This window comes from Austrofundulus limnaeus, unplaced genomic scaffold (assembly GCF_001266775.1).
Source record: "Austrofundulus limnaeus strain Quisiro unplaced genomic scaffold, Austrofundulus_limnaeus-1.0 Scaffold42, whole genome shotgun sequence".
Taxonomy (NCBI): Eukaryota; Metazoa; Chordata; class Actinopteri; order Cyprinodontiformes; family Rivulidae; genus Austrofundulus; species Austrofundulus limnaeus.
This window is the reverse complement of record NW_013952444.1, coordinates 2,066,633-2,084,570: the sequence shown is the minus strand read 5'-3', so window position 1 is coordinate 2,084,570 and position 17,938 is coordinate 2,066,633. Positions and strand designations below refer to the sequence as shown.

The 17,938-nt window shown below is 41.0% G+C and overlaps 1 protein-coding gene across 3 annotated transcripts in view; it reads right to left on the bottom strand.

Moving 5' to 3' along the window:
- The window catches only part of ppp1r13bb (protein phosphatase 1, regulatory subunit 13Bb), a gene marked incomplete in the record, with an annotated part of 31,825 nt that overhangs the window by 3,658 nt on the left and 10,229 nt on the right, over positions 1 to 17,938 (bottom strand). Inside the window, 12 exon segments of one of the 3 annotated variants that reach the window (XM_014007529.1) lie at positions 572 to 738; positions 817 to 950; positions 1,039 to 1,176; positions 1,253 to 2,037; positions 2,663 to 3,113; positions 3,306 to 3,439; positions 5,116 to 5,238; positions 6,574 to 6,766; positions 6,929 to 7,093; positions 7,218 to 7,417; positions 9,016 to 9,190; positions 10,988 to 11,089. In XM_014007529.1, the coding sequence (XP_013862983.1) occupies positions 572 to 738; positions 817 to 950; positions 1,039 to 1,176; positions 1,253 to 2,037; positions 2,663 to 3,113; positions 3,306 to 3,439; positions 5,116 to 5,238; positions 6,574 to 6,766; positions 6,929 to 7,093; positions 7,218 to 7,417; positions 9,016 to 9,190; positions 10,988 to 11,089 (2,767 nt within the window). 3 annotated transcript variants of the gene reach the window in all.

Here is a 17,938-nt window from a genome sequence, read left to right as displayed (position 1 = left end):
CCCAGGACCTTCTTGCTGTGAGGCGTCGGTGCTAACCACTGAGCCGTCGTGCCGCCCCCAACACACATATTGATCAGATGCTGCTGCTGACTGATCCATGTGATGTAAATGTAACATTTTCTACATATAGGTAAAATTAATCACTGCAATAAAATAACTTAGTCTGTTTTTGTCACTTTTACAGTGGATTGCATCAACTGTTACATACAGAAGCGAAGCTTCACCAAAGTGAAACCTAAATCTGTGGATCTGTGTTTGATTAGTCTGGCTGGCTTTCTCAAGGACCAGGATGTGACACAGAAATCTGAATTATGGAACTGAAAGTGAAAGTAGACAAACTGAATTTTTAATAAATCAAAATACAGTTTCAAAGCAAATTAATTCAAATCCAAAACTTTAAATTCAGTTTCAATTTAGTGAAATTTATTTTCAAACCAATGCATTCTATTTCAAATTATGCACATTCAGATTCAATCGGAGCGATTCAAATTCAATTCCTGCTGGCACAAGATTTATCCCATACCATTTTCACAATATAAACATGCAGAATCATACGTTTGCTGTTTCTCACCATATAGAAACTGGGAACACTGGATGAAGCCCTCCTCCATTTCCTCACATTTATCTGCAGCGGTTTCCACGTCACTTATGGTGGTTGCAAAAATGGCAGCTCCCGACTCCACCAGCAGTTTGCAGAGATGAACGCTGTTGCAGGAGGCGGCGCAGTGAAGCGGGGTCCTGCTCAAACACAAGAGCAGACAGTCAGTGGAAACTGAAACAAGGTGTCGCCCAGCGCTCGCGTCGCCTTCCGCTCACCATCCGTCGCTGTCGGCAGCGTTGACGTTCACGCCGAAATCCAGCAGGAACTTGACGATGTGGTGGTGTCCCGCGCAGACGGCGTTGTGCAGCGGTGTGATGCCCTCATCGTTGGGAGTGCTGGGGTTCTCCACCTGGAAAAATCATTTTGAACAACACAACGGGCTGATGAGCGACTGCACTTCATGCAAACATAAAGCCTACAAACAGAAGGTGACAAACCTCGTAGATGATCCTCTGAACCAAATCAAACTCCCCCTCCAACGAGGCGTCGAGCAGCAACGCTAAAGGATTAAACTTCACTCTGAAGCTGTGACCGATGCGCTCAGAGTTGGGCTTCTTCAGGTTTGTACGCTTCTCCTTTAAAAACAAAGTGAATCACTTATTTGTTGAAATTCAAAGGTTTTCAAAACAAAGACATTTCTGTGCTTCCTACCAGCAGCTGTGAACCTGCTGTGCCGCTCTCCTCGGGGGTGCTGACCTCCAGGACAGGGCTGGGTAAAGATGCATCATAACCTCCCAAATTATTGTTGTTGTCATCTTCTGGTTCCTCGTCTTCAGAAGGATCTATGGGTTCTTCAGGCGACGAGAGCACTGGCTCGTTGTCGTTAGGGTCTGTGGTGGTGGGCGGAGCCTCAGAGCCCGGTTCGGCCTCCCCTGGTGCTGGTGCCAGCGGTGTCTCAGAGAGTAGGTTGCCATTGTCTGTGTCAGCCAGAGGATCACCTCCCAGATATCCTGGAGGATGAGCCGGTTGATAAAAGGGCGTTCCATTGCCTGCGCCATTACTTCCTCCTGATCCGCTGACAACACTCCCCTCTATGCTCCCTGCTAGACTGTTGAACCGCTGGTACAGTAGTTTCTGGATGTTAGGCCCACTGGGACCCTCGGGTTCTGTGATGGAACTGCGCTTCTTGAGCGGCCTCGGAGCGTTGGCCAGCTTTTTGCGAAGCACTTCGAGGTCCGCGTCGCTTTGGTAGCGCAGCGGGGAGTGCACCATGGGCATTAGCTTTGTGGGACTGAGCGGTCGCAGGATATTCTCCACACTGGGAGGAGGCGCCGATGGCTCCAGGTGCTGGAAGCTCTCAAGGTCATCGAGTTCTCCGTCTAAAGTGTCCTCGCCGCCGGGTTGGCCTTGAAACACGGGGAAGACTCCACCTGCCTGGATGAAGGGCAGGGGAGAGGGCGGAGTCGAGCTGGAGGACAGAACAGGCTTCCCATAAACTGCAAGTAAACAGAAAATGTGCAACTTTGTCAGTTCATTCATCATTTATTTGATTTTTTTTTGCTCATTTCACTGATGTTTTCCTGTTTTTTTTTTTTGTAATTTACCAACCTTGTGCTATTTTAGACATTCAAATAACAAAATATTCAGCTCATTTAGGAGATGGGTGCTATGATTCAGGCTTTTGTACTTTTCAAAATATTCAAGTTTACAATAGTTCCTCCCAGAAAATACATTAATTTCAATATATATATTTTTAATATGTACATTTGCTCTATATTTGTCTTCTTGTGCTACCTGTAGCTTCAAAGTAGATATATCATGCTTTTAAATCCATTTAAATCATCATAGAAAATTACCATTTTGAGACTTTTAGCATGTTTTTTGCTGCTTTTAGCTTTAATCTAGCATTTATTTTTAGCTTTTCTCAAGCGTTCTGCTTCTTTTAGCTACTTGTCTGCTTCCATTAGCTTTTAGCAAATGTTAGCCTCTTTCAGCTTTAACAAGTCCATTTCAGTTTCTTGAGCAAATTTCAGCAAAGTCAATAAGCTCTCAAATTACCTTTACACACAAAACTCCATTTGTTTGGTTAAATTTAATTTTATAATTTTTCAAAGCTCTTACCTGCTTTGAGAGCAGGCTTTAGGGGTTGGCTCTTTGGAGCCGCATGCTGGAGGTACATGTGATAAATGGAGCTGGAGTTCACAGTCGGGGGTCCCTTACGGGGCGACTGAGGCCGTGATCCTCTGTCTGGGATGAAGGGGCGCACCGCCACAGCTGGCGGAGGATCCAGACGCTCACTTAGCCCAGGAGGGAAAAGCGGCGGGTTGGGCTGGAAGGTGGGACTCGGTGGGACTGAAATGCGCTGCTGGATCTGCTGAGAGGACGAGCCTGTGGAGGAGGGGGCGCGGGGCCACGCAGGAGCTGGCGGGTTGGGGAGTGGGCGAGGGGGAGGCACATCTTTGTGGCGCTCCAGGGAGCTGGCTGTGTTGGCAGAGGTGAGGTGGGATCCATATGGCGGCGGCTGTGGTTTGATTATGGCAGGGGAAGATACGGATATTTTAGAATCTAGCACCTGCGAAAAAACAGAAAATCACATTCATAACATGAAAAAGCTGCAATACACAAATAAACTCCGTTTCCTCAACTATTCATTAAGAAACATTACGTCTATTTATTTGTATTCATGAAAATGTTTGAATAAAAAGAGGAAATACAAAATGATGATTATACAGTATTAGAGCAATTTAGGAAAGAGAAAACTTACCTTTTCTGTATTTGGAGTGACTGGGGAACCTGAGGGAGGGCTTTTGCCCTGACTATCAATCCCTGAGTCTCGTCTCTCAGGAGGCTTTAGAGTCGTGCTGCTCTTCCCTACAGCAGGCCAACCAGTATCATTAGCTGGAGGGAAAAAAAATAAATTAATTTGTTGCAAATTTGACAAACCCACTGCAGTGACAAAAAATGTTTGGTCTCAATAACATTTCTTTTTGCCTTCTATATTTAAACTGTATGAAATGTATCCACTTTTATTTACCACAACATTGAGTATTATTAAAAGCATTTAAACAACAATATGTTAGAAATTAAATGATGGACTCAGGATTTTAAAACATTTATCCTATTAATCAGGTGCCATATTCAGAAACTGCTAGTTGATGTGAATGTTTTTAAATTTAGAAACAGAAAATAATCAACCCACAGCACAGCAGTAATGCTACCATATTTTCAGCAAAGTAGTTTTTGTGTCCTGTTTGTTTTATAACTCTGATAAATTGATACGTATTGATCAAAGGATGAGAAATTTGTATGTTTATTTAGTTATTTATTTATTTTTTACTGTGAAGATGTTACAAATTATTGCCTTTACATTTCCTTAAAGCAATTTGGACAGATAATTATTAAATACAAACTACAGGAAATACTTTACTGAGGCAGTACTTATCAATAGGACAAAAATCCAGAGTCTCAGCTTCACAGCAATTGTGGCAATGAGCATGTATGTATTAGTATTCAACTTCTGTTGTTGTACTGAATGATGGACTCAGGAAGACAACAAATACTGCTTTAGATGTTAGGAAATAAAATTCATAAAAAAATGTAGACTGTGTGGATAAAGTGAAAAGGAAAGATGAAAAAAGGGAAAACAGAAAAAAATGCAAGACAAAGTAGAAGCTTTAGGATTGTAATGTTGGTGACTCAACATGGATATTATCACACATTAACAGATCTTTTATGCCACTCTTAAACCAATTGGAGGTTGTCTTTATTACCAACAATCACAGCGGCCATGAAAGAGAACCAATGTGCGATATCAGGACTTTGGAACTTCCTCTAATCCACATTACTTTTACTTATTTTCATTATAAAAATAGACCTGTGTTTAACTGATTAAAATCTGTTCCTTTCTGCACAAAATCGTTGGTTATAAATTTAATTTCTTAAATTAATCTTTTATGCACAAGTAAATCCCTTGTGCATGGAAGAGTTTAGCGCTAACAAACGTGCATAATGCTCCCATCTTTAGCAGTGAGAATGAAATGAGATCGTTAGGGTAACACTGAATGTTATGAAGTTTAAAACAAAGCCTGACTGCTTTTCATGTGTAACTTCATGAAGCGCTCAACTCTTCGAACCTTCTCAAACGTGTTAGAAACACACACAGGATCAGCAGTGCTTTGCCTGTTTTACACCAGGCCAACTGCAACTAAAAACACACACATTTCTGCAGACTGTAGCAAAGTGTTTTAGCATGGCAGCATTTTAAAATGAACCAAACAAGATCACGCAAAAAAGATGGCCAGAATGGAATGACAACATGGACTTCATCCAATTAATAAAATGTGAAAGCAGCAATAGTTGATTTCTGATTCTTGAATTTAATACTGAAAATCACTGTTGTATCAATTTAGCTGAATATAAATACAGAAGAATGGGGTTTAGGGTGTTAATGGTACTTTTTATATTACAGAGTTGTTGATTGGGAGTAAACACTAATGCATCCTGAGGATCCTGTGCTGAGAGACCAGGTTCAGCAGTTGCAATCCCCATTTGCTTATGCAGCACTTTGCACTCACGAGACGTGCCGTCTGAGCCACTGGAGGCTCCAGGGTGAGATTCTGGAAGGGACGGGGGTACCGGGTCCACAACGATGTCTAAATCAGACACTTTCCAAGGGCCAGGAGGCTTTCGCACACCGTCTGCCCAGGGGAAGAGAAGCCCCCCGCCGATCCCACCCCACCCGCATTGAAACAGAGACAATACAAAAACAGGTGACAGACCAGGGGAGACAGGAAAGGGAAACACAGTTCACACAACACAGGAAGAGAGTCAGGTTAAAGAGGAAAGAAAAAAGAAATCACAGAAACTAAGTCAAACTAACAGAGTTCAGGTAAGGAGGAAACTGTTCTGGCACAGAAGGAAAAAGCAGCAAAATGTTTTGTGCAGGATGTGCTGAATGTTAACTAATGCATAGGGCTGGGCGATAAAGCAATAACGATATATATCGAAATAAACACATGATCAATATAAATAGAAAATACAGCCAATAAAATGTTGATAATTTGACTGAACTCCAACAAACAACAAATTTTGCTGGACGATAAACTGTCAGAAATTATTGTGAAGAATGGTTTGGAGACCATTTTAAATTAACATAATGATACCACTGCCTCTACGCTAAGGAGTGGTAAAGAGGTAAACACAAAAACAAACAAGCAGGCCAATAAAAATTGTTGACCTCATTTGAATTTATCATGCGATTAATTGATTTATTGCCTATCGCGACAGGCCTGTCCTGTAGGCAGAGGAAAAGGCTTTAACTGCTCAACCTCTCACGGCCCAGCTAAGCAAGGTTGGTGGCATCAACTAATTACCCACTCTTTGGTAAGCTAGCAACAACCTGTTGTAACATAAGCAGTAGAAGTGTCAAGTTTCACCACCGTGGCTCAGAACTGCTTAAAAAAACGACTTGGAGTGAAAGGAGAAAATGAGTGCAACTGTTCTGAAAGGATAAAAGAGGAAAGGTCCGTATTAATCAACCTTTTTTCTCCTGGTCCTTATGTCAAATAGGTAAAATAAAAGACCAATCAATGATTATTGATATCGATATGAAATGCTTACATGGTGATTTTTTTTTTTCAGCCATATCACCCAGCCCTCGTTCATACTGGATAAACGAAGACGTCTTTATTCAAAAATCATACATTGAACATTGATATGACACTGAAACTCATTTCCCTTCAAATGTGTATTTTGGTTGTGAAAGAAACACATTTGATGCATTTTAAGTTTTAATTTCAGGCCCAAAACTTTTACATAAAACATTAAGCTTGTTAAGTTTTTTACTGTGTCTTCCATTAATATTATTTGTCAAGGATCACATTCAGAAAGACAATAAGCTCCAACTGAGAAGAGATTATAGCTTTTTTTGCGAATTTTCTAATAGAAACTGCAAATGCAGAAGGTCAGCTTGGTTATTATGAAGAAAATATGATCTGGAAACAATATATATGATTTCATAGATTGAAACCAACCTGATTTGGGGCGTCCTTGGTTTGTTTGGTTATTAACACCTAGTGTTTGAGGCTTCAGTGGATCAGGCGGCATGTTGTAGCCTCCATCCTGTCGACTGGGTACAGGAACCTGGATGTAAGGCCCAACAGCAGCAACCCGACCCAGAGTACCAGGAGCTGGTTGAGGAGAGGGAGGCCCATTGGCTCTATTTAGCTGTAAAACAAATGACTAATGTTTAAAAAAAAGCTTTATAGGAAATCTTAGATTAAGTGACCCAACAGACTTGGAAAGCTAAAAATTTAGACCAAAAACTCTTAAATAATTTGAACCAAAAACAATACAAGAGAAGTATGAGTTAAGTGCTCCTAATCTTACAGGAAGATTCTCTTTTTGACGTGCCTCAGCTTTTTTCTTGTAGAGGCGTTCCCGCAGCTCGCTGATGCGCTTGTCCATGAGAGTCACTTCCATGTTGCGCTTGTTCAGAAGCTCCTTCTGCTGCTGCAACTTGCTGTTTTGCTCCTGGTTCAATTTGTTCCGTATCTGAAAAAAAAAAGTTTTTAAATCACAGGCAAAAAAAATGAGATGCACATAACCAATGCCTCTGTCACTAATGTCAAGAATAACATAGGTCTAACAAACAGGATGAGAATATGCTGAGTATTACCTGAAGCTCTTGGTAAAGCTTACGTAGCTCTAAGGCTGCAGCACCAGTTACTTGGCCACCCAGACCAGTCTGTACGCCATTCAGCTTTCCTCTCCTCAGATCTTCCAGCTGCAGACTAAGCTGTTCAACCCTGAGGACCGCCGCCTGTAACTCGGCCTGCTTCTCTTGAAACAAGCCGCTTACTTGTTCAATCTCTGCTGCTGCATGTTACACAAGCAAGAAATCCCATCAGTTCATTCAAAACCCAACAAATACTACCAGAAGATACAAGAAACACCTGCGATGATATGGTTAGTATACAGAAATACTCTTTATATAAAAAAACAGTGGTGGGCACAGTTACACTAAACCACTAATAAACAAAACTAGCTTCTCATTTAGCGAATTAGCTTTTTTTGCTAACTTTATAAACCCGTTAGCGGATCGATTAGCTTTCACTAAATTTGGTTCAGCTAATTTTAAGCTTGCTAAAAATTCACAAGTGTAAAACTTTATGCTTTTTACCTTGAATTAAATAAAAATTATTCCGTCTTATAAGCAACGCTAGACATGGCAGGCACTGTGTGTAGCATGTAGCATCTTAAGCAGCTAAACTTCAAACTAAGAGCGGAAAAAAGGAATAAAATAACTAATATTTAAATAATACAAAAACTAACTATGCATAAAATATGGTAGAGAAAGAATTTGCTACTTGTTGTTTGACTAACTTCAAATGGTGTTTATAAAAATACAAACTCGATCCAAGAAATGTTTTTATTCTAAAGTAAAATAATTGGAATTGACTGATTTGTGGCACATTTAATGAACAAAACCCACTTTACTTCAATTCTTAATTTACAAGCTTTTAATATTTATTTTCACACAATGCATTGACTACTCCTTTGAAAGAGTATTAGAAGCACACAGCAAATAAAAATGTTTTCTTGAGTTATGACCTCAGGGAAAAAAATTGCTGTGTGCTTCTAATACTCTACCATATATTTCAGCCTGAAACTGTTTTTTTTATTATTATTTTATATTATTTTTTATGCTCCGCACTGAGAAACATATTATAAATACAGGGTTTTATGTTCCTATAATCTATAACGGCCCCTCTTTCACTTTTCTTTCTGTTGTGTGTCTCAAAGCAGCTCGTTTTGTTACTGTTCCTTAAAGACGCTTCAAAGCCCCGCCCCCCTCCGGGTTCCAGACTCTGTTTTGAGAGAGGGTTTTACGTTTTCTAGCTTGCAGAAATGTTTTATTTACAATTTAATTAAAAGATGTCAGCAAAAGAAGACTTGTCCATCCAGCCTTACATGTTGGAGCCAGAGTCTGACCCAGAACCAGAGCCTGACCCAGAGCCAGAGGAGAATTAAGAAATGGAAATAGTAGTTGGAAAGCCCAGATCTTATTTGGCAATTCTGTTGCAGATAATTTGACGTAACAGCTCAGAAAACGTCATAGAAAATAGAGAAAACTGAACAGGCTGAAAAATATGAACCAAATAGAATATAAAGATATTTTTCCAGCAACAGGAAGAGACTAAATTCAACTTATCTTCCTCCTAGAGACTCCAAGTCCACAACAAAATTTATTTAACTGCTAAAAAAGTGGATTTTGGATGATATGTCCCCTTTAAATAGTTTTAGGGGAATAAAAATATTTTTTGTAAACGTGAAGTATCAGTTTTCTAAAAATGGGAACATTTTAAAGCATGACTTACACCACACATCTTGCAGCCTATTTATACTCATATTCAGATTATAAAAGTCTATTAAAAGCAATAGTAAGTTGAGTACATATTATAAAGTTTACATACACAGATTGCTGTTGATGACCTTGCTGTAGTCCACCTGGCCTCTCATTGCTCGGATCTTCTTGAGCTTTGCCTCCTGACTCTCTACGCGTTCCTTTAACTTCTGCAGCTTTTCACTCTCCGACACGGTCTGCTGCTGACGCCGCTCCTGCTGCTTCAAATAACGCAAGCGTTGCTCCTGCAGATGGCAACACGCAAAATTTTACATAGAAAAAAGGCAAACGTAAGAAAACAGAGGGCGTTCCTAATCACAAGTTTCATTGAATTCCATCTGTTCAGTACAAATTTTGACAGTCAAATTTTCTATTTGCATGGAGAGTAATCCCAGAAGCCCCAACACCTGAGATCAGAAGACATTTATGAGGAAGTCATGCCTTAAAACTAGGCTAAATTCCTACAAAATGAGACACTGTCAAGTCTGAGGGCTGGAGAAAGGGTCACATGACTTCATCTGGACCCAAGTGAGAACTGCTCCAGTTAGGACCCTAAAATAGGAAATGACAGGCCCGAGTTTCCAAATGACTGCAGGGCTTTCCAGTGACCCTTCGTTTCAGACACCACAACAAAAGGCAATAATTAGTTTTACTATCTGTGGGTCTACAGTAAGCTGCTTCTTGCATAACTGATCAGAAGCTCACAAGCACAGATCAGAGTGAGCTTGGTGAAAAGACACAAGTGACACAGCCATAAACCACTGTGGTCAGTCTATTATCATTTCTTCAATTATATGGAGAAATCTGAAAATGACAGAATCCAGTGAACAGTACAAAAGTATCAGATGGATAAAATCTTAGTTGATATTGTTAAATAATAATGAAGTAAAACTTTAAATGAAAATGATATTTTGTGGGGTGTACGTTGTTAGTGAAAGGATACAATCATTAATGTTTTGACATATTTGAGTGCATTCTGCAAACTGAATCTTTGCATGTGTTCATAAATTAACTAAACCATCAGCAGATAATTCTGATGACTCAAACTGCATACAGTGTCACCTTTGTTACATAACAGGCTGCCGCTATTCAAGGCCAGGAAATTCAATAGTTTCACATCAGAGTTGTCAAATCCTGTGTCCTGATATTCACTGAACCAATGCTCCATCTCTGTCAAAAGTAACTATTTAAGTTGATTTCTTTTCATCTGGGAAACTGAACGAGAGGAAAATATATATATATGAAAAATTCAACTGAGCTCTTAAATTGGCCAAAATTGTGAATAATTTGTCTCACAGCAATGTTTGTTGCATAGAACCTATGATTATGTCCCAAAGTAGTACATGGAGGCTGCTATAGTGCATTGGTTAAAATGTTTGCAACAATGGCATTTTGCCAAAATGTAATGATCTATGGACCATTTGAATAAACTGTCTGAAATATGATCGTAAATCCTTTTTGAAGCACTTTTTTGAGCAGAAGAGCCTTAAATTGAGATTTTCCCTGTGAGCTAGCAACACTTTTTTCCTTTCCAGCTGGAAAATCTTATTTAGAAGTTGTTTGAAGGTTTCCACTTTAAAATGACATCAAAAATTCATCATTAAACTAACCTAAAAATAGGATTCAGACCAAATATCAATGGGCTATCTTAATTAGAAGGACAAATCAATATCTGTATTTGGAACTGTTCATTGTTTCAGGATAATTCTGGTATCAAAATGTAGCTTAAATAGCAGGAATCTGAAAATGTGCTTAAGTTATTTTGACCAAATTTGACTTAATTCTCAGTTTGATGTGATGGGTTACATATGTACCAAATAACTTTGAATAACTTGAGCTTGATTAAAATAGATCTCAATGTCAAAATAAAAATATTAAAAAACACATTAGTTTAAGCAAAGGCAAAGCAAAGCCACATCACTGCAGTGTACCGATTTGTGAAAAGCAGATGACAAAAATAAAATCATGTTTCTTAATAAGATGTGAAGATAAATTATTTTTCAGAGGAGAGTCACGGGAAAATAAAGGAATTCAAGTGTTACCTTTGCAATAAGCATCTGTTGCTGAGCCTCGATTTGTTGCTGCTGTCGTGTGGCCATCTCCTGCAGCTCTGACAGCGTGAGCTCAACTCGCTGATTCCCCACCTACACACACACACACAAACACACACACAAACACACACAAACACACACACACACACACACACACACACACGTCAAAATGTCAAGTTCTGATAAGACAATCTCAATGCCAACACCCACTAAAAAGTTTAAGGATCATGTATTAACAGCGACATGTCATCCTGTTGTTGTTTTTTTTAAACACCAGCAATTGTTACGTTTTACATGCAGAAAAAGAAAGCATAATGTGCAACAGACTCAAATTTGACAGCTTTAATTCCAAAAGTCGTTTGAATTCTGACCAGGCTATGACCCGAGATTCAGTTTCTCCCCTGAAGCTTTTATGTGTAGCATGAGTCATGTTGGTAGATATGACCTTTAAACCAAAGTTGCTGGAACTAAAAGCCGACACTAAATCATTAGTCAGTGTTGTGTATCTTTTGTTTTCTAAAGCCAACACTCTGCTATAAAATAGATATGTCAAAGATAATTGTATTAGTTATTAAGTGAAGCATGATAATATTCTGGGATAGAGCAAAAGCTGAACAATATATTAAAATAAAAGCATCAAAACAAAGAAGTTATGCAAACAAAAATCCACTTGGAAACATTAAAAGATGTCTGACATCTAGAACCTGTGGGTCAAACAGATTGTGCAACACAGTCCCTCTTCCCTTTCTAGAAACAATACTGTGATGAAGAGTCATTTTGCAGAATATCTGAGCCTCTGAGGGGAATTTGACATTTGATGGCATAGGTTTCACATCACATCACATTGAAGAAAACAGTGAACTGCAACAGCAAAGCTCCTACCAGCCAAAGGTCAGTGCAATTACTGAAACATGTAATCTCTAGAGCAATTTTGTCACACAAAATATTTATCTACACAAGATATCTACTCTAATTTATTCGATGCTGTCCGTGAGTCAGGGCTGAACACAGATTACTATATTTAATTAATGGACAGCGGCATTTGTTACATAATGTTTTCCTGAAAAACCTATTGTTGACCTCTAGCAGCAAACATTGTTTAGATGAGTAATTGGAAACTATTTGCTAACAGACTGTATTAGTTGTTTGTCTTCTGACAGTGAGCAAACTCACATGAAAGATTTGCCAATTGTTTTACACGTGATGCCCTTCCCGACACAATCAGGGCTTGAACCTGCAGACTCAGGATTACAAGACCACTGAACAAGACCCAACTGTAGTCAACGAATTTTCCTATCAACTGTGGCACCGAGGGGAAATTTATTATTATTTTGCTAATTTTAAAAAAAGCACATCAGTTGATAACTGGACTAAAATACATATTTTGTTCAATAAATACAACTATTCATAGATTACAAATAACTGCATTACTTTGCTGTTTTCCAATCAACTCAAATGAGCTAAATGTTATAGCTTTAAAATAACCTAAACAACTGAAACGCAGTAAAACTGAAAAAAGGCTCATGCAAATAATAAAAAACAAATAAAAAATTGCTTACCAGAATCCACATAAGATATCTGAAAAACAGCCTGCTGCAGTATAAATTATAGAAGGTTTCCTCCCTCCAGACAGTTGTCTTTTTCCCCACAATTTGGTACCCATATGATGCCCAAGAGCTTACAGAAGAAAAGGTTTATCTGACAACTTTGAGTTTTGTTTTTCTCTACACCAAAGCTCAAACTTTTATACTCCAGCAGAGCACCCCTGAATACAAAAGCATGACTGTTTGGGTGAACCTGCTCATTCAAACAAGATTCCGTGAAATGCTTCAAACAATTCCAGTTTGCCTTTTTGGAGGAATAATCCGAGTGAGGGGGCTGAAGCTGAGCATGACACAAAGTTGCAAAAACATAAAAAAATATGAATATAAAATAATGGTTTAGAAAAATTTGGTTTTACTGGTGAGAAGATTTGCACAATGAAATATAAGCATTAAAGTTTAAGCACTGGAACGAAAAGGTGGAATAAATAATTAAAGACAACACTAAAAGAAAGAACACATGATAACACACCAACTCTTTTTCAGCTTTAACTTTACAGGCTGAAATGATGAGACAGTTTAAAATACAATACTGAATCTAATATTCAATTAAATCAGTTACAAAATTTCCTTCAGAGCTGCATTGTATCCAGAATCGTATTGTATCATGAGCTCTCTATCGAAAATCGTATTGAATCACCTTCTCCTAGGTGATATCCAGCCTTGTTAAGCATTTTGGAAAACCATAATTAATTACTTGAGTGGGCGGCACTGTTGGTGCTGGTTGTTTGTCTCTATGTGGCCCTGTGATGGATTTGGGACCTATTTAAGACATACCCCACCTCTCACACAGTGACGCAGGCACCAAAAACTCAAAAAGTAGAAGAAGGTAGAGGAAAATGGATAGATGAAATATTTTAGCCACCTCATTGACATGTTTAAGTATCTGTAATCTTTTAGACCAAATATAATTTATCAAATACGTTTTTTTCTTGAAATGCCTACCATCATTAGTAGACATTAAAAACGTGATTTATAAATTTAAAATGCATGTAGAAAACCTAGTAATACCCTGACAAAAGGTTTTGTCCAAACAGCAGCATTGCACACTGAATGACCAGTTTTCTTTGGTGGAGAAACAATCTCCAGTGCTGCAGATTGTGGAAAAGGAAAAAGGAAACAGTCCTCCTTGGGGCCATTACATCATCCAACAGGCTGACTGATATAATTCTCTAAATCAGACGTTAGGAAGAAACGCTGACACATAAATGGGCTCTGGCACTTGGGAGGTTATGAAGAGCTGGACGTGCACCTCATTTTCTATGACAGAGAGTTTTTGGTGAGTCATAGCTCTGTAGTCCAAATATTAACATTTATTTAATTATATTTAAATTTTTATGTATCAGCTTAATCATACACAGTGCCTGAAGTGCTGTAAACATAACCAGGTCTCTACTGGTCTTGCACGTCTCTGCCATGTATCAATTTTCTATCTTCTCAACCTGAAATATATGTGACCACATACCATAACAGCTTTGGCTGGGTGAGTGATGAAATGCTGACTGAATGTTTTGGATGCGTTAGTCAGAATCTGAGCATGGAGTATAATCACATTTACCCCGATGCTTCTGAAATTTTCAATAAATCTCAGTGTTCCGGTTTCATTAGCAGCAATAAAAACCCAGGTGTTGACTGATGTGGTGGTGCTTTGGACCCTGAGCTGTTCAAGTTTTCCTCACTTTATCGTTTAAATCACTTTTACATATTTTGTTTCATCAGTCTCTTAATGCTAATTCCCACACAACAAAAACTTTGTCATTAATAAAAAAAATGACCAGGAAAAAACAAACAAAAACTACCTAAAATCCCTTAGGGCTCTGTCACACTATAACATTTTTGCCAACGTATGAGTTTTTTCATCTAAATAACTAATTAAAGTTATATATTTGATCAATTTGTTAGCATTACAGTACACGCCTAAAAGAGGCTACCAATTGATTTTTTAAACTAAATGTTCAACGTCTTTAAAGTTGGCATAAGTTGTCTAAAACATCATGTGACAGGGCCTTTAAAGGTTATGTGCAAAAAAAATGTTACAAACAAATCTCCTAAACGGATGCATTTACCAAAGCACTAAAGAACAACTGGATGAAACTGTCCAAACACTTTCTGTATCTGCTGTGCAAATACTAAATACATCTTAGATTTACTTATCTGAAACAAAACGTACGGTTATGAATATAACCACGGTTCCTTGAAGGAATGGAACGAAGTACAACACACAGTTGTATATGGGACACGTGCGCCCTCGCGCACCTGGCTGAAGCCACCTCTAATCACGTCTTTCGACCAGTGACGTGGTGACGTTGAACGTCTGGTGACAGGCTCCGCCTTCCCCCTATAAGTTCGGAGTCACCAGCGTCATTACTCAGTTAAGATACCGCCCTTCACCGAGCCTTTGTGATGCGGGGCCAACAAGGTGTTGTACTTCGTTCCATTCCTTCAAGGAACCGTGGTTATATTCATAACCCTACAATCCTTTTCAGTCATTTCACTCAGTACAGTACACAGTTGTATATGGGACTTGTCAAAGCGCCCCGCAGAGCAGTATCAATCTTTCAGGGAGGCGTCTGTGGACACCACTTTGTGAAACGACACCCTCCCTATTGGAGAACCCTGATACAGGAGGCCGGGTTCCCTCCAGGGGCTGAGAGCCGTCATGCAGGAAGCAGTTATTGTTAGCTTTTGTGTCTGTGTCGAGACGGACACAGCCTGTGGGACTGAGACCAACGCTGAAAACGGCGCATTTTTAACAGCCCKAGTGGTACTACTGAAATCATGGAAGCCATCTTTCCCAGTAACYGTAGTACGGTTTTGAAGCTCAGTTTGCGTCCCAGTTGAAACTGAGCTAAGCAGCGGTGAAACGCGGCCGCTCTGTTTTCTGAGAGGCGAGCCCTGCTTGACAAGGAGCAGGTTTCTAGTCCGAGGAACGAAATCTGCTGACTTGGTGTTAATAGACTTTTCTGGGTGTTTACTTAAAACCCTAAAGCCTGAATGTGTGACAGAACCTGAGACAGCTGATCTAATGTTTGCTCCTTGGAGCTTGCGATCAGAGCCCAGTTGTCTAAATATGCTAACAGACGGATCCCCCTTTCCCTGAGGGGAGTCAACGCAGCTTCTACGCACTTTGAAAAGGTGCGAGGAGCTAGCGATAAACCGAACGGTAGCACCAGGTACTCGTAGGCTACACCCTCAAAGGCGAACCTGAGATATTTTCTGTGCTCCGGGTGAATCGCTATGTGAAAATAGGCGTCTGTTAAATCGATGGTCGCAAAACAATCGTCTGGGCTGATCGAGTGAATTAGCTGTTTGAGCGTTAACATTTTGAACCTGAATGTTTGAAGGTACCGGTTTAACACTCTCAGATCCAAAATATGCCGCAGGCCACCCACTTTCTTCGGAACAAGAAAATAACGGCTGTACAGACACCTTTTTGTGTTTCTGCAGCTGGAACCACTCGAATAGCTCTCTTTGTTAGCAACGTGCAAATTTCCTCTCTTAAAATGGCGGCTGCCTCGTTTGTCACCACTGTGTTTACAATGGCCAGAACGTGAGGCGGCCTGACGCGGAACTGCAACCCATAGCAACAGTTCTTTGTACCCATGGAGAGGGTGCGCATGCGCGCCAGAGAGGGAGTCACGTTGCTAAGCGACTGACTTGCCTTACTGTTGAGACGTGCTGCTGCTGCCCTCCACTGGATGGGGAAGGGACAACATTATTGACTGTCGCCCGCAGCTTATTGTGTTCGTCTGTGCACAAAGATAATTCTTTAATGACACATTGAAAACATTTGCAGAACTGTTTATTAAAGTTTTGCATTTTAAAAACACAATTTGCACACAAGGAGGGGGCTACATGCTTTTTGTTTATTTTTCGGGACATTAACAGAGGAGACTGAACATTTGAAACCCGACGTCTCTTGGGGACGTTTTCTGAAACACAAACTTTTAAATGTCTTTTCAACTGCAGCTGAACATTGTCTCTCTGTTTTTGAAGTCCCTGTGAAGACAGTCCTGCTGTTAGGAGGACTTTGACTTCTTTTTCTGAGCCGCTGCACTGTCCTGCTGACTCGGAGGGTGGCCTTTGCTCCATGCTGATTGACGGGGAGGCTGCGGCTTGCTGGAAGGTTCGGCGGGCTGGGCCTTTGAAGTCCCGGGCGTCGCAGCCTTCTTGAACGGAGGAGGATGAGACGCAGACCTGGATGTGCTCGGGGCCTTGGGCCTCGCTTCGTGTCTGGGGATGATGCAGCAAAGTGCCTCAGCCTGCTTCTTCCTCTGTTCAAATTTGGTTTGGATGACGTCAAGCGCTTGACCAAACAGTCCTGTAGGCGTTATCGTTTCATCCAAGTAGGCCGCTCTGTCCTTGTCGGGAATGTCTGAGAGCATTAGCCACAGGTGCCTCTGCGCCACCACAGTAGAAGCCATTCCTTTCCCCAGAGCCAGCGCTGCACAACAGGACACACGCAAAATGTGATCTGACGCCAGTCTGATCTCGTTCAGCAGGGGTAAAAGGGGGTTTTCCTGTGGCATCTGAGCTGCCAGTTCAGCCAAGGCCATGGCCTGGTAGGTCTGAAGCATGGTGACGGAGCTCAGCGCACGGGCGGTGTTACCTTGGGCTTTGTAGATTTTCTCCAGCTGTGCCAAAGAGAATCTGCAGGGCTTGGAAGGGAGCAGGGTGGGCCTGCTCACACCCTGGTTATGAGACGGAGCCAAATAAGCAGCTAAAGAAGGCTCCATCGGAGGGATGCCCACCAGGCCTGCTTGGTCTGCCCCTTCCACGTCCAAGTACTGACCCTGTCCGGGCACGAAGGTGCGGATGGACAGTGGTTTGCTCCAGGAAGACATCAGCTCCGACACAAAGTCCGGAAACATAGGCAGACGTGCTTCACATCAGCCGGTTCAGACGGGAGATAAAACCCTGCGAACCTCGACGGCTTTTGAGCAGGTGGGGGGTCGGGCCACTGTAACTCCAGTTTAGCAGCAGCTCGGCGGCACAGGGACAAGAAGGACGAATCCTGGTCCACCCTCTCAGCAGCGGGGGTGGAGTGAGCTGGGCACGGCTCCTCGTCGTCTTCGGACAGACTGAGAACCTCCTGCTCCATCTGCAGAACATCGTCCTCCTCTTGGTTTAGATCCAGTAGAAACTGGGTCTCGCCCCCCTCGATGTCGGGTGAGGCCGCCTTGTGCTCCATCWGGTCCGCCCAGCTAGCAGYGGGGSCTTCGACCGCCGAATCCTCGTCTTCGTCGGACTGAGCCGTCTGGCTGGATTCGGAGAGCAGCGAGTCTTGTCGGAAAACAGCAGTTTCCCCCAGCGTTTTCTCCAGGAATTTTACTCTCCTCTC